This window comes from Oncorhynchus tshawytscha, unplaced genomic scaffold (assembly GCF_018296145.1).
Source record: "Oncorhynchus tshawytscha isolate Ot180627B unplaced genomic scaffold, Otsh_v2.0 Un_contig_14932_pilon_pilon, whole genome shotgun sequence".
Lineage (NCBI taxonomy): Eukaryota > Metazoa > Chordata > Actinopteri > Salmoniformes > Salmonidae > Oncorhynchus > Oncorhynchus tshawytscha.
The window spans coordinates 3409-24804 of NW_024607388.1; the positions used below are offsets into that span (position 1 = coordinate 3409).

General features: G+C 49.9%; 1 protein-coding gene across 1 annotated transcript; it reads right to left on the minus strand.

The window, feature by feature from the left end:
- Nucleotides 1-6692: 6692 nt before the first annotated feature.
- Nucleotides 6693-14288, minus strand: LOC121842455 (tumor suppressor candidate 3-like; the record flags this gene model as incomplete). Its single annotated transcript, XM_042312442.1, has 2 exons — nt 6693-6808; nt 14119-14288. Coding segments are annotated over 2 exons (286 nt in total), but the record flags the coding sequence as incomplete, so codon positions are not given.
- Between the last annotated feature and the right edge of the window lie 7108 nt (nt 14289-21396).

The window sequence follows — 21396 nt, forward strand, 5'->3', positions numbered from 1 at the left end:
AGATACAGTAGGGAGGAGGAGAGAGAGAGGGAGGGAGAGATAGATACAGTAGGGAGGGAGAGAGAGAGGGAGAGATAGATACAGTAGGGAGGAGGAGAGAGAGAGAGAGAAAGATAGAGTAGGGTAGGAGGAGAGAGAGGGAGGGATAGATACAGTAGGGAGGAGGAGAGAGAGAGAGAGAGGGAGGGATAGATACAGTAGGGAGGAGAGAGAGAGAGAGGGAGAGATAGATACAGAGTAGGAGAGAGAGAGAGAGAGAGAGAGAGAGGGAGAGATAGATACAGTAGAGTAGGAGGAGAGAGAGAGGAGAGATAGATACAGTAGGGAGGAGAGAGAGAGAGAGGAGAGAGAGATACAGATAGAGAGGAGGAGAGAGAGAGAGAGAGAGAGATAGATACAGTAGGGAGGAGGAGAGAGAGAGAGGGAGAGATAGATACAGTAGGGAGGAGAGAGAGAGAGAGGGAGAGATAGATACAGTAGGTAGGAGGAGAGAGAGAGGGAGAGATAGATACAGTAGGGAGGAAGAGAGAGAGGGAGAGGGAGGGATAGATACAGTAGGGAGGAGGAGAGAGAGAGGGAGAGGATAGATACAGTAGGTAGGAGGAGAAGAGGGATGGAGGCTGATGAGGAGGAGGAGAGAGAGAGAGAGAGGGAGGGATAGATCTGATGGTAGGGAGGAGGAGAGAAGAGAGAGAGAAAGGGATAGATACAGTGGGAGGAGAGAGAGAGAGAGAGGATGAATCAGTGGGTGGGAGGAGAGAGAGGATAGATAAGTGGGAGAGAGAGAGGGAGGGATAGATACAGTCGGTAGGAGGAGGAACAGAAAGAGTGGAGGGAGGGAGGATAGGATACAGTAGGGAGGAGGAGAGAGAGAGGAGGAGAGATAGATACAGTAGGGAGGAGGAGAGAGAGAGGAGGAGAGATAGATACAGTAGGGAGGAGGAGGAGAGAGTGGAGGAGGGATAGATACAGAGGGAGGAAGAGAGAGAGAGGGAGGGAGGGATAGATACAATAGGGAGGAAGAGAGAGAGGGAGGGAGTGGATAGATACAGTAGGGAGGAGGAGAGAGAGAGAGAGGGAGGGATCGTACTAGGTGAGAGGAGAGGATTTATTTTATTTTATTTAGGGAAATCAGAGAGATATTTATTTATTAGGAGGATGATGAGAGATAGATCAACAGGGAGGAGAGAGAGAGAGGAGATTTAGATACAGTAGGGAGGAGACAGAGAGAGGAGAGATAGAAACAATTTAGGAGGAGATGAGGAGGGAGAGATAGATACAGCAGGCAGGGAGGAGAGAGAGAGGAGGGAGGAGGAGGAGAGGAGGATAGATACAGCAGGGAGGAGGAGAGAGAGGGAGGGATAGATACAGTAGGGAGGAGGAGAGAGGGAGGATGGATAGATACAGAGGGAGGAGAGGAGAGGGAGGGATAGATACAGTAGGGAGGAAGAGAGAGAGGAGGGAGAGATAGATACAGTAGGGAGGAGGAGAGAGAGAGGGGGAGATAGAGGGAGGAGAGAGAGGAGGAGATAGATACAGTAGGGAGGAGAGAGAGAGGGAGAGATAGATACAGTAGGGAGTAGGAGAGAGAGAGGGAGGAGAGATAGATACAGTAGGGAGGAGGAGAGAGAGAGGGAGAGATAGATACAGTAGGGAGGAGGAGAGAGAGGGATTTAGATACAGTAGGAGGGAGGGAGAGAGGGAGAGATAGATACAGCAGGGAGAGAGAGAGAGAGGGAGGGAGAGATAGATACAGTAGGTAGGAGGAGAGAGAGAGGGAGGGAGGGATAGATACAGTAGGGAGGAGAGAGAGAGAGAGGGAGAGATAGATACAGTAGGAGGAGGAGAGAGAGGGAGAGGGAGGGAGAGGTACAGTAGGGAGGAGAGAGGAGAGGAGAGATAGATACAGTAGGGAGGAGAGAGAGGGAGAGATACAGAGGAGGAGGAGAGGGAGGGAGAGATAGATACAGTAGGGAGGAGGAGAGAGAGAGAGGGAGGGATAGATACAGTAGGAGGAGGAGAGAGAGAGGGAGGGAGGATAGATACAGCAGGGGCAGGAGGAGAGAGGGATAGATACAGAGGGAGGAGGAGGAGAGAGAGGAGGGATAGATACAGCAGGGAGGAAGAGAGAGAGAGAGGAGGATAGATACAGTAGGGAGGAGGAGAGAGAGAGAGGAGGGATAGATGAGTAGGGAGGAGGAGAGAGAGAGGATAGGATACAGTAGGGAGGAGGAGAGAGAGAGGGAGGGATAGATACAGTAGGGAGGAGGAGAGAGAGAGGAGGAGGGATAGATACAGTAGGGAGGAGGAGAGAGAGAGAGGGAGGGATAGATACAGTAGGGAGGAGGGAGAGAGAGAGATAGATACAGCAGGGAGGAGGGAGGAGAGAGAGGGAGGGATAGATACAGTAGGAGGAGGAGAGAGAGAGAGGGAGGGATAGATACAGTAGGGAGGAGGAGAGAGAGAGGGAGGAGAGATAGATACAGTAGGTAGGGGAGGAGAGAGAGATAGATACAGTAGGGAGGAGAGAGAGGAGGGAGGGAGATACAGTAGGAGGAGGAGAGAGAGGGAGGGAGAGATAGATACAGTAGGGAGGAGGAGAGAGAGGGAGGAGAGGGATAGATACAGTAGGTAGGAGGAGAGAGAGATAGATACAGCAGGGAGGAGAGAGAGAGAGAGAGGGAGAGATAGATACAGTAGGGAGGAGGAGAGAGAGAGGAGAGAGGGAGGACATAGGTGGAAAAGGAGAGAGAGGAGGAGAGATAGATACAGGTAGGAGGAGAGAGAGAGATAGATACAGTAGGGAGGGAGAGAGAGAGAGGGAGGGACAGGTACAGTAGGGAGGAGAGAGAGAGAGGGAGGGATAGATACAGTAGGAGGAGGAGAGAGAGAGAGGAGAGATAGATACAGTAGGGAGGAGGAGAGAGAGAGAGAGAGGGAGGACAGATACAGTAGGGAGGAGGAGAGAGAGAGGGATAGATACAGTAGGGAGGAGGAGAGAGAGGGAGGATAGATACAGTAGGGAGGAGGAGAGAGAGAGAGAGAGGGAGGGATAGATACAGTAGGGAGGAGGAGAGAGAGAGAGGAGGGATAGATACAGTAGGGAGGAGGAGAGAGAGAGAGGGAGAGATAGATACAGTAGGGAGGAGGAGAGAGAGAGAGGATAGATACAGTAGGTAGGAGGAGAGAGAGAGAGGGGGACAGATACATAGGGAGGTGGAGGAGAGAGAGAGAGGAGGGAGGGATAGAGAGAGAGAGAGAGAGGAGGGACAGTAGGGAGGAGGAGGAGAGAGAGAGGGAGGGACATAGGTGGGAGGAGGAGAGAGAGAGAGAGGGGGAGGGATAGATACAGTAGGGAGGAGGAGAGAGAGAGAGAGGGAGGGACATAGGTGGAGGAGGAGAGAGAGAGAGAGGGAGGGACATAGGTGGAGGAGGAGAGAGAGAGAGAGGGAGGACATAGGTGGAAAGGCAGAGAGAGAGAGGAGGGACATAGGTGGAAATACAGAGAGAGAGGGGGACATAGGTGGAAAAGGCAGAGAGAGAGGGAGGGACATAGGTGGAGGAGAGAGAGGGGAGGGACATAGGTGGAAAAGGCAGAGAGAGAGGGAGGGACATAGGTGGAAAAGGCAGGGAGAGAGAGGAGGGAGGGACATAGGTGGAAAAGGCAGAGAGAGAGAGAGGAGGGACATAGGTGGAAAAGGCAGAGAGAGAGAGAGAGGGGACATAGGTGGAAAAGGCAGAGAGAGAGAGAGGGAGGGACATAGGTGGAAAAGGCAGAGAGAGAGAGAGGGAGGGACATAGGTGGAAAAAAGGCAGAGAGAGAGGGAGGGACATAGGTGGAGGCAGAGAGAGAGAGAGAGGGAGGGACATAGGTGGAAAAGGCAGAGAGAGAGAGGGAGGGACATAGGTGGAAAAGGCAGAGAGAGAGAGGGAGGGACATAGGTGGAAAAGGCAGAGAGAGAGAGGGAGGGATAGGTGGAAAGGCAGAGAGAGAGGTGGAAATAGGTGGAAAAGGCAGAGAGAGAGGGAGGGACATAGGTGGAAAAGGCAGAGAGAGAGAGGGAGGGACATAGGTGGAAAAGGCAGAGAGAGAGAGGAGGGACATAGGTGGAAAAGGCAGAGAGAGAGAGAGGAGGGACATAGGTGGAAAAGGCAGAGAGAGAGAGGGAGGGACATAGGTGGAAAAGGCAGAGAGAGAGAGGGAGGGACATAGGTGGAAAAGGCAGAGAGAGAGAGAGGGAGGGACATAGGTGGAAAAGGCAGAGAGAGAGAGGGAGGGACATAGGTGGAAAAGGCAGAGAGAGAGAGGGAGGGACATAGGTGGAAAAGGCAGAGAGAGAGGGAGGGACATAGGTGGAAAGGCAGAGAGAGAGAGAGGAGGGACATAGGTGGAAAAGGCAGAGAGAGAGAGGGAGGGACATAGGTGGAAAAGGCAGAAGAGAGAGGGAGGGACATAGGTGGAAAAGGCAGAGAGAGAGAGGGAGGGACATAGGTGGAAAAGGCAGAGAGAGAGAGGGAGGGACATGGGTGGAAAAGGCAGAGAGAGAGAGGGGGACATAGGTGGAAAAGGCAGAGAGAGAGAGGGGAGGGACATAGGTGGAAAAGGCAGAGAGAGAGAGGGAGGGACATAGGTGGAAAAGGCAGAGAGAGAGAGGGAGGGACATAGGTGGAAAAGGCAGAGAGAGAATCAAGAGAAGTGGTGAGAACCCCAATTACATGACGTGTGCATATATACCACTGCCCCTACAAAAACATCCCCTATAAACAGTTCCCTTTCCCCAGTGGTGTTATGATCAACCAGGGGCCCCACCACATGATGTGACTGGCCATGAGGCCACCTACCCAGGGAGGGAGGAGCACGGTGCAGAGAACTCACTGGTGGCACTAACATACCTCTAATTACTACACTCTCCCTCTGCACAGACTGGCCATTAGGCCTAATGAATGGATAGGCATGCACACTGCGTGTTAGGTGTCTGCCTCCTCCCTCTCTTTCAACAGTAATCTCTCTCTCTCCCGCTCAACGATATTCCCTCTCTCTCAAAAGTATTCTCTCAATTGTTTCTCTCTCTATCTTTCCCTCAATCTGTATCTGTCTTGCCCGGTTCTGTCTCTAAAATGAACTGCTCTTTCCCTCGTAGATATATCTCTATCTACTTGTGTCGATACCTCTCCACTGTGTGCTTCTCAGTCTCTCTCTTTCCACTCGGTTTGCTTTTCAAACCCCTCTTCCTGCAATTCAAATCAACTAAAAAAGTCAGACTATTCCCACCTCCTCCCCAGTCCAAACTCACAGAGAACAAAGTGAGGATCGTTACAGAGGTTATTTCTCTTAATTGCGTGAAACGAGCCCACCGCATCCTCCCTGGAGCATAGAGGTGATTCGCCCATTAGGAGTGCTACATTAGCACTCTCTCCATTATAACAAAAGAAAAGCTAGACAAAGTGATCTGCATTTAATTACATGTCCTTTTAATCTTAGAGGCCCGTAATCGCATAATTGCTCGAGTGGAGAGTGTGAGGCGTACCTCAGGGGTGAGTATTTAACCCAGATTAATTGCTCATTGGCTATGGTAATGGGGGTTGGAAGCTTCACATCTGTTTATTGTCATGCAAACGACTGTTAGTGATAAGAAACCAAAGTTCTATTATGGGTTTCTCTGGTGCTGAGTTGCTATGGCGATGTGGAATATGTTATTTGTGTGTTGAGGCGGTCGTTTTCCCACTGTATCGAGGTCTGCACTGAGTGACACAGCAGGCGGTGATGTACTGTAAGAAACTCCGGAGCCCAGTGACATGCACACACATACGCCCACACGGGCTTCGCCACGGCCCACCTATGGATGCACCCTGGGAAAATAATGACAACCCCAGGGAAAGAGGTTGGTTGCGCAGAACCGACTCGTATCAATCTCCCACACGGTGTTTATCTAGCTGCCAGCCTGCAGTGACAGTGGCTGCTACGGACAATATACCACGGTTCCTCTGCGCGACACAACGCGCCTGGACACAGCCCTTAGCCGTGGTATATTGGCCATATACCACAAACCCCAGAGGTGCCTTATCGCTATTATAAACTGGTTACCAATGTAATTAGTACAGTAATACCCGTGACATATGGTCTGATATACCACCACTTTGGACAAACTCAGTTTATAATATGGATTATACCTTCAGAGTGCTGTATGCAGGGTGTGTATGGACTGAGTCAGGAGTACAGTATGTGGGTTGGATAAGAGAGCTCATCTAAATAAATCAAGACTATACATCCATTGCAAGGTACATGAGCGTTTGTGTTTGTGAGTATTTCGCTAAATGTCATCCGACACTATCGTATATATATATATAATGGACAATCAGAGGCCAAAACAATGTTCAGCTGATGTGAAACCCCAAACTCTCTCCCCAAGTGGCCTGATCTTAAAACGGCCGCCGGACGACGAGCCCCCGCGGGTAAATAAAACCATGCAGAGAGCCTGTCAGACACCTCTGATTCATTTACCTTATTTCAATGATTCATCTCTCCTTTAAAACGTGACCTGCGTGCTAATTAGCATGCTGTGTCTCCGCGCCGAGGCTGACAGGCAACTATGAACATGGAAATGAGGGCTTTGGGGATGGAGGGAGCGAGCGGGGGAACGGAGAGGGGGACGGTTGGAGGGAGGGGTGCTGGGGTAGATCCAGACGGTTACCTGCTGAAAGACGTCCCCCCTCATCATAGTCCACCACGGTGAAGAAGAGTTTGTTACAGAAAGCTGAAGAGTAGCGCCAGGAGTTAGCCAGCACCTGGTACTCCTCGTTAGCTTGTCTGTTAAAAAGACAGGGGGAGGGAGGGAGGGAGAGAGAGAGAGAGAGAGAGAGGAAGAGAGAGAGAGGAAGAGAGAGAGAGAGAGAGAGAGAGAAGAGAGAGAGAGAGAGAGAGAGAGAGGAAGAGAGAGAGAGAGAGAGAGAGAGAGAGAGAGAGAAGAGAGAGGAAGAGAGAGAGAGAGAGAGAGAGAGAGAGAGAAAGAGAGAGCGAGAGAGAGAGAAGAGAAGAGAGGAAGAGAGAGAGAGAGAGAGAGAGAAAGAGAGAGCGAGAGAGAGAGAGAAAGAGAGAGCGAGAGAGAGAGAGAGCGAGAGGAGAGACAGAGAGAGAGAGAGAGAGAGAGAGAGAGGGGGTGGGAGAGAGAGAGAGGGAAGGGGGAGAAAATAGAGTTGAAAAGAGGAGAGGAAGACAGAGGGGCAAAGACGAAGGCAAAAGGGAAATTGAACAAGAGGGAGAGAAAGAGGGAAGAAGAAACATATGAGTAAATGCTGGTGATGATCATGGCCACGTTGGCTTGAGTTGGAAGAGATGGACGAGAGAGAGAGATACTCATGCCACATGTTCCTCCCCAGAGAGAGAAGGATAACGACGCCGTGAGAAGAATGTCGCTACAGCTGTAATTACTGTCTGCTCTATCCTGTCCTGGACAGACGAGGAAAACATCCCGACGAACCACCGTCTCTACCCATCGCTTTCCTTTTAACTCTGGCGCTGCTGCCACTTCTTATGCCCGTCTCAGTTCCCCCACACTGACATGACAGGGGAAACGATAACAACAAAAAAATAAAACGTGCCAATTAGAGGGGAAATTACGCCAGACATTTTGCAAATGGAGCCGTAGCCACTCAACCTGTCACGGGTAAATACAGACAGTGGTGGGCCCGCCAGGTCTGTCACAGTGGTGGATAAACACATGGAAATGAACGGCAAACTTCTTTATATAATGTGACGTAATAGAGTTGAAAGTAGGGTTACAAAATCCCTGAAACATTCAATAAATTCCCTGGTTCTCCAGAAATCCTTGTTGGGTGATTCTGGATTTTATATTCCCTCCTGTTTCTGGGAATTCTCCAAGAGGGATACTGGAAAAACCAGGGAATGTATTGAAAGTTCCAGGAATTATGCAACCTTAAAAGTACACTTAAAACTAGTGTAAAGAGAGTTTGGGCCTGTGGAAGTCTTGAAGCTTCCCATTTAGAGCTCAAATAACCTCATAAAAGCATGTTTACTCCAGATGGCTTCGTAAAGTCGCAGCACCAACATCTGGCGACAGCTTTAATGTCCTCTGACAACTTTAATGTCCTCTGCCACACGTTACAGTACATGAATTAACAAACGGGACAACAGAAAATCATGAATAAAACAAGTAGCAAAACACTCGTTTCTGTTGGGAATTAAACACCAAGTGCCATAAATTGCATGTCGACTTGCATCAATGTTGCATTGACTTCATGTACTATTCATGCTCCTCCATAAGTGATATGGCGTGTAGTGTTGCGCGCTCTGCGCTGCTCTACGTATAGTGTGTCTCTTCAGAGAGCGTAGTGTTTGGTGGCTCTTTTGGTGATTCAAGTCTGTAAACAATTAGTAGCTTTCAGCACAGTGCACTTTAAATCGTACCGTCATTGGAGGGAGGGAGAGAGAGAAAGAGGAACTGGGACGGAGAGAAGGAAACAAACAAAGAGAGAGTGGTATAGAAAAGAGAGCGAGAAGAATGAAAGAAAGAGTGATGGCAGTGCGAGGACCCCGGTGATTAGCAGTCCCTCCCGGTGCCCGTCTGTACTTTGAACGCTAGCGGGGGGGGGTCACAACCCAAAATGTGTCTTGGGCGCCCGCTGAATAGCGACGCGATGGTATCGTTTATGCAAATGGTCCGTTCCAATTGCGAAGCAGAGAGAGCTGGCGCGTGACATTAACTAATGCGCTTCGGAGTGACATCCTCAAATTGAAAGGAAACCTTGTTTCCTGGTTAAGATGAATCATTTTAATATGAATGGATATATAAATGCATACGTCGAAGTTGGCCCTGCCGTCGTTGAGAGCAGGAAGAGAGGGCGAGGGAAAAACAGAAAACAAGAGGACCAGAGAGAGAGGGCGAGGGAAAAACAGAAAACAAGAGGAACAGAGGGAAAAACAGAAAACAAGAGGAACAGAGAGAGGGTGAGGGAAAACAGAAAACAAGAAACAGAGAGAGAGGGCGAGGGAAAAACAGAAAACAAGAGGAACAGAGAGAGAGGGCGAGGGAAAAACAGAAAACAAGAGGACCAGAGAGAGAGGGCGAGGGAAAAACAGAAAACAAGAGGACCAGAGAGAGAGAGGGAAAAACAGAAAACAAGAGGAACAGAGAGAGAGGGCGAGGGAAAAACAGAAAACAAGAGGACCAGAGAGAGAGGGCGAGGGAAAAACAGAAAACAAGAGGACCAGAGAGAGAGAGGGAAAAACAGAAAACAAGAGGAACAGAGAGAGGGCGAGGGAAAAACAGAAAACAAGAGGACCAGAGAGAGAGGGCGAGGGAAAACAGAAAACAAGAGGACCAGAGAGAGAGGGCGAGGGAAAAACAGAAAACAAGAGGACCAGAGAGAGAGGGCGAGGGAAAAACAGAAAACAAGAGGACCAGAGAGAGAGGGCGAGGGAAAACAGAAAACAAGAGGAACAGAGAGAGTGGGCGAGGGAAAACAGAAAACAAGAGGACCAGAGAGAGAGGGCGAGGGAAAACAGAAAACAAGAGGACCAGAGAGAGAGGGCGAGGAAAACAGAAAACAAGAGGACCAAAAGAAGAGGAAAAACAGAAAACAAGAGGACCAGAGAGAGAGGGCGAGGGAAAAACAGAAAACAAGAGGACCAGAGAGAGAGGGCGAGGGAAAAACAGAAAACAAGAGGAACAGAGAGAGAGGGCGAGGGAAAAACAGAAAACAAGAGGAACAGAGAGAGAGGGAGAGGGAAAACAGAAAACAAGAGGACCAGAGAGAGAGGGCGAGGGAAAAACAGAAAACAAGAGGACCAGAGAGAGAGGGCGAGGGAAAAACAGAAAACAAGAGGACCAGAGAGAGAGGGGCGAGGGAAAAACAGAAAACAAGAGGACCAGAGAGAGAGGGCGAGGGAAAAACAGAAAACAAGAGGACCAGAGAGAGAGGGCAGGGAAAACAGAAAACAAGAGGACCAGAGAGAGAGGGCGAGGGAAAAACAGAAAACAAGAGGAACAGAGAGAGAGGAGAGGGCGAGGGAAAAACAGAAAACAAGAGGACCAGAGAGAGAGGGCGAGGGAAAACAGAAAACAAGAGGACCAGAGAGAGAGGGCGAGGGAAAAACAGAAAACAAGAGGACCAGAGAGAGTGGGCGAGGGAAAAACAGAAAACAAGAGGACCAGAGAGAGAGGGCGAGGGAAAACAGAAAACAAGAGGACCAGAGAGAGAGGGCGAGGGAAAACAGAAAACAAGAGGACCAGAGAGAGAGGGCGAGGGAAAAACAGAAAACAAGAGGACCAGAGAGAGGGCGAGGGAAAAACAGAAAACAAGAGGACCAGAGAGAGAGGGTGAGGGAAAAACAGAAAACAAGAGGACCAGAGAGAGAGGGCGAGGGAAAAACAGAAAACAAGAGGACCAGAGAGAGAGGGCGAGGGAAAAACAGAAAACAAGAGGACCAGAGAGAGAGGGCGAGGGAAAAACAGAAAACAAGAGGAACAGAGAGAGAGGGCGAGGGAAAAACAGAAAACAAGAGGAACAGAGAGAGAGAGGGCGAGGGAAAAACAGGAGGAAAACAGAAAACAAGAGGACCAGAGAGAGAGGGCGAGGGAAAAACAGAAAACAAGAGGAACAGAGAGAGAGGGCGAGGGAAAAACAGAAAACAAGAGGACCAGAGAGAGAGGGCGAGGGAAAAACAGAAAACAAGAGGACCAGAGAGAGAGGGCGAGGGAAAAACAGAAAACAAGAGGACCAGAGAGAGAGGGCGAGGGAAAACAGAAAACAAGAGGAACAGAGAGAGAGGAGAGGGCGAGGGAAAAACAGAAAACAAGAGGACCAGAGAGAGAGGGCGAGGGAAAAACAGAAAACAAGAGGACCAGAGAGAGAGGGCGAGGGAAAAACAGAAAACAAGAGGACCAGAGAGAGTGGGCGAGGGAAAACAGAAAACAAGAGGACCAGAGAGAGAGGGCGAGGGAAAAACAGAAAACAAGAGGACCAGAGAGAGAGGGCGAGGAAAAACAGAAAACAAGAGGACCAGAGAGAGAGGGCGAGGGAAAAACAGAAAACAAGAGGACCAGAGAGAAAAACAGAAAACAAGGGCAGAGAGAGAGGGGAAAAACAGAAAACAAGAGGACCAGAGAGAGAGAGGGCGAGGGAAAAACAGAAAACAAGAGGACCAGAGAGAGAGGGCGAGGGAAAAACAGAAAACAAGAGGACCAGAGAGAGAGGGCGAGGGAAAACAGAAAACAAGAGGACCAGAGAGAGAGAGGGCGAGGGAAAAACAGAAAACAAGAGGAACAGAGAGAGAGGGCGAGGGAAAAACAGAAAACAAGAGGAACAGAGAGAGAGGGTGAGGGAAAAACAGAAAACAAGAGGAACAGAGAGAGAGGGCGAGGGAAAAACAGAAAACAAGAGGACCAGAGAGAGAGGGTGAGGGAAAAACAGAAAACAAGAGGACCAGAGAGAGAGGGCGAGGGAAAAACAGAAAACAAGAGGAACAGAGAGAGAGGGCGAGAGAGATAAATAATGAAGTGATTTGAGTCGACAGCAGATGATTAAAAAAGCATTATGGGTCACGGGGAACAGAGAGGATGATGGGAGTGGGAAAGGTCAGTGTGGATTAAATTAACTTCCTCTATTTCCGTAATACACATGATTATTCCCTGGTCGGCGTCATCTTTATTCAATGAAGCGAACGGCTGGGTTCTCCGTGTGAAGGGTTCTCCGTGTGAAGGGTTCTCCGTGTGAAGGGTTCTCCGTGTGAAGGGTTCTCCGTGTGAAGGCTCCTTGAGGAGAGAAACACCCTGGTGAGACACCGGGCCCCAAAACGGAGATCTAGACTGAACCACTGGCTGTTATGTAGAAGATCACTGTCTGGAGATCTACAGGTCAACAGGTCATGTTGAACAGCCAAACTGGCTGAACACACTGGCTGTTATGTAGAGTAGATCACTGTCTGGAGGTCATCACTACAGGTCAACAGGTCATGTTGATTGTAGTCTATGTCATAGCCAAACATAGATCTAGACTGAACAGACTGGCAGGTTGATGGACTATCACCAGAGGTCAAAAGGGCATGATGACTTCAGCCTATGTCGTTGTCTTTAAACTCCCCCCTATACCCAAATGTAGATCTAGACTGAATAGACTGACTGTTCTGTAGAGTTGTTGATGGGTCATCACTAGAGATCAAACAAAAGGTCATCATCCTTTTCTTTATTCTGTTTAGTCTCTTTCATCAACTGTATGATTGATTTGTATTATCTTGTATTGAGTGATTGGGCCGAGGTGGGAAACTCCAGGCCTGAAGGGCTGCTGTGTGTGCATCATTTTGTTCCAAGATAATTTTGGGTTTCTGTGGACTCCAAACGTAGAGGAGACACTGCTAATATCTGAGCGCCGTCTCATAGCATAGACTAGTGAACGAATTCTGTAACGTTAAAAATAAATGTAACACAGCGGTTGTATTAAGAAGAAGTGTATCTTTGTAACTATATGTAGAACATGTATATTTAGTCATGTTTATTGCTTGTTATCTGACGTTATCTGTCGGAGCTATCATAATTTCTCCGGACATTTTGAGTAGCATTTTTTGAAATGTCGTCATTGTAAACAGAGATTTATGGATATTAATGGCATATTATTGAAAAAAAAAAAAAAATGTACTGTGTAACATGTAATATTACTGTCATCTGATGAAGATTTTCAAAAGGTTAGTGAATTATTTATTTTTTAATCCTACTTTTAAATTTTATATTTTCTGGGACAAAATGGCCGCCGCTTGCCTTTTGTTTCGGTGGTGGTCTAATATAAATGTGTGCTATGTTTTCGCCGTAAAACATTTTAGAAATCTGACTTGCTGGCTAGATGAACAAGGTGTTTATCTTTCATTTGAGCTATTGGACTTGTTAATGTGTGGAGGTTAAATATTTCGAAGAATATTTTTTTGCATTTTGCGTTATGCTAATGAGCTTGAGCCGTAGTCACGATCCCGGATCCGGGATGGGTAGCATCAAGAGGTTACATAAATATTCCCTTACCTTTGATGTTCTTCGATCAGAAGACGTAGAAGGAGTCATACTTACCCAATACATCGTTTGGTTTCAAGTTGTGCGTCTTTGTATTAGCATATGCTAACAGCTTCAGCTGAAATGCACCCAAAATAACTTCTGCTCCTTCTGGTCCCGCACTCTTGCGCATCAAAACTTCAAAATTACATATTATATGTCGACTAAACTGGTCAAACTAAGTGCAGAATCGAGCAAAATGATGTTTTTATCATGTAAAACAATGATCATCGCGAACAAACGAACCGGCTTCAACTGGTGTCTCTTGGAAAATAACGTTCCCAAATCGGCCGCGCGCAATAGAGTGCATGTATTTGAGAGTGACCCGGGCATTTTCGCCCGCCAAAGGATGAGGGCGCGCGAAATTCAAACAATGAACGTGCCAATTGAAAGCAGACATCGCGCTGAACAAATACATACTGTTCCCAGATCGGTAGCTGCCTGGGAAGGGTGGGGGCGATGACGTCAAAGTTGACCCAACTTTTCTCTTGACAAGAGAGAGTTTGGGAGAAAGGCTGCCCTGAGAGTTCTGCTTTACATACAGACATAATTTAAACGGTTTTAGAAACTTTAGAGTGTTTTCTATTCAATAATTATTATTATATGCATATATTAGCAATTTTGGAAAAAATATTTTCAGTTTACTATGGGCACGCACTTCCTCCAAAGGGGGCAGTATTCAGCCATAAGCTCAAGAGGATAATCACAGAAATCTATGTTTTATTGTCACACAGGCCAGATAGGTGCAGTGAAATGTGTTGTTTTACAGGGTCAGACATAGAAGTACAGCGCCCCTGGATCAAACTATCATCCACATGTCTTTCACCTAACCAGCCATCTTCGGGTTACTGGCACAACCCTCTGACCTCTAGGCTACCTGCTGCATCCCTGATTCAAATAAACAGCTCATCCTGATCTTCAAATCAAATCACTATTCATTTCAAGTGTATTTCACATGGTCTCAACACACTGGCCTGGAGCAAAAACCTGCAAAAACTGTACCCAGTGCTGTGTAGCATAGCGCCTCGTGTCTGTGGTCGTGTGGCGGTGCGGAGGGGTTCCATACCTGCAGACGGAGCACTGCCTCTGTGGCTGCAGCGCAGTGAACATCACGATGACCGAGTAGTTCCGGGGCGGGGCCTTGACGAACCTCCGGAACTTATCGCCGTTCATCCGGATCACAGAACGCCTGGAGCTCCACTCCATCATCTGATCCACCTTCTCCACCAACATGTTCTGGAAAAAACAGGGATGGAGAGAGGAGGACGAGAGGGGAGGAAGACGGAAAGGGAAAAGGAGGGAGGAATGGTGAGAGGGAAGGGAAAAGGAGGGAGGAAGGGTGAGAGGGAAGGGAAAGGAGGGAGGAAGGGTGAACAGGAAGGGAAAAGGAGGGAGGAAGGGTGAACGGGAAGGGAAAAGGAGGGAGGAAGGGTGAGAGGGAAGGGAAAAGGAGGGAGGAAGGGTGAGAAGGAAGGGAAAAGGAGGGAGGAAGGGTGAGAGGGAAGGGAAAACGAGGGAGGAAGGGTGAACGGGAAGGGAAAAGGAGGGAGGAAGGATGAACGGGAAGGGTGAAGGAGGGAGGAAGGATGAACGGGAAGGGTAAAGGAGGGAGGAAGGATGAACGGGAAGGGAAAAGGAGGGAGGAAAGGTGAACAGGAAGGGAAAGGAAAACAGGAGAAACCATTATGACCAAGTATTAAACTAGGTGTCAACCAGGAAATAATTGGTGTTTTCTAGAATGAATGAGTCACACACACGAATCTCAAGGGGGCTATCAGACGTTGTGATGTGTGACAGCCATTGTGCTGTACAACTCTCCCCCGGAATCTATTTTGTTGTTGTTGAAAATCTACACGTTCAAGGGTATGCCTTCACAAAAGGGCATTGTGGTAGAAGTCGAAAACATTGATAAACTATTTCGCGGCCTGGCTCTCATTTGAAGTTCTATTCATGTGCACTGAATACGAGCTCTGAACAGAAGCCCAGTACCTAACAACTTAGGCTCGTGTTAAGAGTCGAGAAACTCATTGTAATAGTCAAAACAAACATAGAATAACTCGTGGCATCGCTCTCTTTCGAAGTCTCATTCACAACGGACAGCAACTCAGGACGAACGTTTCCAAATTCACACGGGAGATTACAGTTGCTACTTTTTACACAGTTCTCTTCAGAGTTGTGTAGTGATAGACTTTCTGCTGTCGCCATGACAACAGCCAGCCAATGTCCTGCCCCACTAACTGGATAGTTACTGTATAATGTAGAGGGATTGTGTTTGAACTGTCCAACGTGACCAGAGGTCTTCCTGACAGGTATCAGGGTAGAGTATCAGCTCTCACTAACTGGATAGTTACTGTATAATGTAGAGGGATTGTGTTTGAACTGTCCAACGTGACTAGAAGTCTTCCTGACAGGTATCAGGGTAGGGTGTCAGCTCTCACTAACTGGATAGTTACTGTATAATGTAGAGGGATTGTGTTTGAACTGTCCAACGTGACCAGAGGTCTTCCTGACAGGTATCAGGGTAGGGTATCAGCTCTCACTAACTGGATAGTTACTGTATAATGTAGAGGGATTGTGTTTGAACTGTCCAACGTGACCAGAAGTCTTCCTGACAGGTATCAGGGTAGGGTATCAGCTCTCACTAACTGGATAGTTACTGTATAATGTAGAGGGATTGTGTTTGAACTGTCCAACGTGACCAGAAGTCTTCCTGACAGGTATCAGGGTAGGGTGTCAGCTCTCACTAACTGGATAGTTACTGTATAATGTAGAGGGATTGTGTTTGAACTGTCCAACGTGACCAGAAGTCTTCCTGACAGGTATCAGGGTAGGGTGTCAGCTCTCACTAACTGGATAGTTACTGTATAATGTAGAGGGATTGTGTTTGAACTGTCCAACGTGACCAGAAGTCTTCCTGACAGGTATCAGGGTAGGGTATCAGCTCTCACTAACTGGATAGTTACTGTATAATGTAGAGGGATTGTGTTTGAACTGTCCAACGTGACCAGAAGTCTTCCTGACAGGTATCAGGGTAGGGTATCAGCTCTCACTAACTGGATAGTTACTGTATAATGTAGAGGGATTGTGTTTGAACTGTCCAACGTGACTAGAAATCTTCCTGACAGGTATCAGGGTAGGGTATCAGCTCACTAACTGGATAGTTACTGTATAATGTAGAGGGATTGTGTTTGAACTGTCCAACGTGACCAGAAGTCTTCCTGACAGGTATCAGGGTAGGGTATCAGCTCTCACTAACTGGATAGTTACTGTATAATGTAGAGAGATTGTGTTTGAACTGTCCAACGTGACCAGAGGTCTTCCTGACAGGTATCAGGGTAGGGTATCAGCTCTCACTAACTGGATAGTTACTGTATAATGTAGAGGGATTGTGTTTGAACTGTCCAACGTGACCAGAAGTCTTCCTGACAGGTATCAGGGTAGGGTATCAGCTCTCACTAACTGCTCAGCAGAAGTTTCAACCAGATTGATATCACTGGTGTCTAGACAAGAAGTGCTCTTCAACCAGACTCTGTAGACAGCCTAATACTTAACCTTCAGGTCTCTTAAGCATGTGTGTGTGTGTGTGTGTGTGTGTGTGTGTGTGTGTGTGTGTGTGTGTGTCTGAGTGTCTGTGAGTGTGTCTGGGTCACACGTCCATGTCACCGCCTGTCTGTAATGGCACCTTCAATTATAACATCAGTGTTGCAGAAAGAAATCTAGGACTCTCTTTCTCCTCCCTCTCCCCTTTACTCTGTATCTCCTCCTCTCTCTCTCTCCCCCTCTCCTTCTTTACTGTCTCTCCACCTCTTGCTACTCTCCACCTCTCGCTACTCTCCCCACTCTCTCTCTCTCTCTACTCTCCTCTCTCTCTCTCTCTCTCTCCTCTCTCTCTACTCTCCCCCTCTCTACTCTCCCCCTCTCTCTCTCTCTCTCTCTCCCCCTCTACTCTCCCCCTCTCTCTCTCTCTCCTCTCCCCCCCCCTCTCTCTCTCTCTCTCTCTCTCCCTCTCTCTCTACTCTCCCCCTCTCTCTCTCCCCCTCTCTCTCTCACACTCCCCCTCTCCCTCTCTCTCTACTCTCCCCCCTCTCCCCTATAACATCTCTCTCTCCCCCTCTCTCTCCTCTCCTCCCTCCTCTCTCTCTCTCTCTCTCTATCTCCTCTCTCTCTCACTACTCTCCCAATTTCGCTCTCTCTACTCTCCCTCTCTCTCTCTCTCTACTCTCCCCTCTCTCCTCTCTCCTCCTCTCTCTTACTCTCCCTATCTCTCTCTCTCTCTCTCCCTCTCTACTCTCTCCCTCTCTCTCTCTCTCTCTACTCTCCCCCTCTCTCTACTCTCCTCTCTCCTCTACTCTCCCTCTCTCTCTCCTCTCCCTCTCTCCTCCTCTCCCTCTAAATATCCTCTCCCCTAATCTCTCTCTCCTCTCTCTCTCCCTCCCCCCTCTCTCCCTCTCCCTCACCCTCTCTCTCTCTCTCTCTCCCCCTCTCTCCTCTACTCTCCCCCCTCTCTCTCTACTCTCCCCCTCTCTCTCCTCTCTCCCCCTCTCTCTCTCCCCCTCTCTCTCTACTCCCCTCTCTCTCTCCTCCCCCTCTCTCTCCTCTCTCCCCCTCTCTCTACTCTCCCCTCTCTCTACTCTCCCCTCTCTCGCTTCTCTCCCCCCTCTCTCTACTCTCCCCTCTCTATCTCCTCTCTACTCTCCCTTTCTCTCCCTCTCCTCTATTCTCTCTCTACCCCCTCTCTCTCTACTCTCCCCCTCTCTCTCTCTCTCCCCCTCTCTCTCTCTACTCTCCCCCTCTCTCTCTCTCTACTCTCCCCCTCTCTCCCTCTCTCCCCCCTCTCTCTCTCTCCTCTCTCTCTCTCTCTCTCTACTCTCCCCCTCTCTCTCTCTCTCTCTCTCCCCCTCTCTCTCCCTCTGGTCTCTCCTCTCTCCCTCCTCCCCCTCTCTCCTACTCTCCCCCTCTAGTCTCTCTACTCTCCCTCCCTCTCTCTCCCCTCTCCCTCCCTCCCCTCTCTCCCTCTCTCCCCTCTCTCCTCTCCTCTCTCCCTCTCCTCTCGCTACTCTAAATCTCTCTCTCTCCCCCCTCCCTCTACTCTCTCCCCTCTCTCTACTCTCCCCCTCCCTCTACTCTCTCCCCTCTCTCTACCCCCCTCTCTCTACTCTCCCCCTCTATCTCTCTCTCTACTCTCCCTCTCTCTCCTCTCTCCTCCTCTACTCTAACCCCCTCTCTCCCTCTCCCCCTCTCTCTCTCTACTCTCCCCCTCTCTCTCCTCTCTCCCCCTCTCTCTCTACTCTCCCCCCTCTCTCTCTCTCTACTCTCCCTCTCTCTCTCTCTCTCTCTACTCTCCCTCTCTCCCTCCCTCTACTCTCTATACTCTCCTTCTCTCCTCTCTCTCTCTCACTCTCTCCCTCCCTCTCTCTCCTATCTACTCCTCTACTCTCTCTCTACTCTCTCTACTCTTTCCCTCTACTCTCTCTGCTCTCTCCCCCACCTTCTACTCTCTCTACTCTCCTCCCTCTCTCTCTCTACTCTCCTCTCCCCTCTCTCGCTACTCTCCCCTCTCTCGCTACTCTCTCTACCCCTCCCTCTCTCTCTACTCTCCCCTCTCTCTCTCTCTCCCCTCTCTCTCTCTCTCTCTACTCCCCCCTCTCTCTCTCTACTCTCCCCCTCTCTCTCTCTCTCTCTCTCTCTCCCCCTCTCTCTCTCTCTCTACTCTCCCCCCTCTCTCTCTCTCTCTACTCTCCCTCTCTCTCTCTCTCTCTCTCTCCCTCCTCTCTACTCTCCCCCCTCTCTCTCTCTCCCCCCTCTCTCTCTCTCTACTCTCCCCCTCTCCTCTCTCTCTACTCTCCCCTCTCTCTCTCTCTCTACTCTCCCCCTCTCTCTCTCTACTCTCCCCTCTCTCTCTCTACTCTCCCCCTCTCTCCCTCTCTCTCTACTCTCTCCCCCTCTCTCTACTCTCCCCTCTCTCCCCCCTCTACTCTCCCCCTCTCTCTCTCCTCTCCCTCTCTCTCTCTCTCTCCTCCCCCCTCTCTCTCTCTCTACTCTCCCCCCTCTCTCTCTCTCTACTCTCCCCCCTCTCTCTCTCTCTACTCTCCCCCTCTCTCTCTCTCTACTCTCCCCCTCTCTCTCTACTCTCCCCCCTCTCTCTCTACTCTCCCCCTCTCTCTCTCTCCCCCCTCTCTCTCTACTCCCCTCTCTCTCTACTCTCCCCTCTCTCTCTCTACTATCCCCTCTCTCTCTCTACTATCCCCTCTCTCTCTGCTACTCTCCCCCCTCTCTCTACTCTCCCCTCTCTCTCTACTCTCCCCTCTCTCTCTACTCTCCCTCTCTCCCCCCTCTCCTCTCCCTCTCTCTCTCTCTCTCTCCCTCTCTCTCTCTCCTCTCTCTCTCTCCTCTCCCCCTCTCCTCTCTCTCCTCCTCTCTCTCCCCCCTCTCTCTCTCTCTCCTCTCCCCCCTCCTCTCTACTCTCTCTCTCTCCCCTCTCTCTCTCTACTCTCCCTCTCTCTCTCTCTCCTCTCTCTCTCTCTCTACTCTCCCTCTATCTCTCTCTCCCCTCTCTCTCTTTCTGTCTCTATCCTCCCTCCCCTCCCCCCTCTCTCTGTCTATGTATGTGCATAATCTGTCCCTATATATATGTCCCCTCTCTATCTCTCCTCTCTCTCTAATCTCTCTCCTCTCTCCCCTCTCTCTCTCTCCTCTCTCTCCTCCTCTCTCTCCCCTCTCCCTCTATAACTCTCTCTACTCTCCCCCTCTCTCTCTCTGACTCTCCCTCTCTCTCTACTCTCTCTCTTTCTCTCTCTCTCCTCTCCCCTCCCCCTCTCTCTCTCTCTCCCTCTCTTCTCCCCCTCTCTCTCTCTCTACTCTCCCCCTCTCTCTCTCTCTCTCTCTCCCCCCTCTCTCCTACCTCCTCCTGCCCTCCCTCTCTCTCTCTCCCCCTCTCCTGCCTGTCTCTATCCCCTCCTCTCTCCTCTCTCCTCTCTCTCTCTCCTCTCTCCCTCTCTACCTCTCTCTCCTCTCTCCCTCTCTCTCTACTCTCTCTCTCTCTCTCTCTACTCTCCTCTCTCTACTCTCTCTCTCTCTCTCTCTCTACTCTCTCTCTCTCTCTACTCTCCTCTCTCTCTCTCTCTCTCTCTCCTCTCCCCCTCTCTCTCTCTCTCTACTCTCCCCCTCTCTCTCTCGACTCTCCCCCCTCTCTCTCTCTACTCTCTCCCTCTCTCTCTCCTCTCTCTCTCTACTCTCTCTCTCTCTCCTCTCCCTCTCTCTCTCTCTACTCTCCCCTCTCTCTCTCTCTCTCTCCCCCTCTCTCTCTCTCTACTCTCCCCTCTCTCTCTCTCTCTCTCTCCCCCTCTCTCTCTACTCTCCCCTCTCTCTCTCTCTCTACTCTCCCCTCTCCTCTCTCTCTCCCTCTCTCTCTCTCCCCCTCTCTCTCTACTCCCCTCTCTCTCTCTCTACTCTCCTCTCTCTCTCCCCTCTACTCTACTCCCCTCTCTCCTCTCTACTATCCCCTCTCTCTCTCTCTCTACTCTCCCCTCTCTCTACTCTCCCCTCTCTCCCCTCCTCTCTCTCTCCTCTCCCTCTCTCTCTCTCTACTCTCCCCCCTCTCTCTCTACTCTCCCCCCTCTCTCTCTCCTCTCCCCTCTCTCTCTCCTCTCCCCCTCTCTCTCTCTCTCCTCTCCCCCTCTCTCTCTACTCTCCCCCCTCTCTCTCTACTCTCCCCCCTCTCTCTCTCTACTCTCCCCCCCTCTCTCTCTCTCTACTCCCATCCCCCTCTCTCTACTCTCTCCCCTCTCTCTCTACTCTCTCCCCTCTCTCTCTCTCTCTCTCCCCCTCTCTCTCTACTCTCCCCTCTCTCTCTACTCTCCCCCCTCTCTCTCTCTCTCTCTCCCTCTCTCCCTCTCTCTGCTCTCTCCCTCTCTCGCTACTCTCTCTACCCCCCTCTCTCTCTACTCTCCCCCCTCTCTCTCTCTCTACTCTCCCCCTCTCTCTCTGACTCTCCCCCTCTCTCTCTCTCTCTCTCTCTCTACTCCCCTCTCTCTCTCTCTCTCTCTCTACTCTCCCTCTCCCTCTCTCTACTCTCCCCTCTCTCTCCTCTCCCCCTCTCTCTACTCTCCCCCTCTCTCTCTCTACTCTCCTCTCTCTCTCTCCTCTCTCTCTCTCTCCCCCTCTCTCTCTCTACTCTCCCTCTCTCTCTCTATCTACTCTCCCTCTCTCTCTCCCCTCCCTCTCTCTCTCTCTCTCTCTCTCTACTCTCCCTCTCTCTCTCTCTCTCTCTACTCTCCCCTCTCTCTCTCTCTCTCTACTCTCCCCTCTCTCTCTCTCCCCCTCTCTCTCTCTAACAGCAGATGAG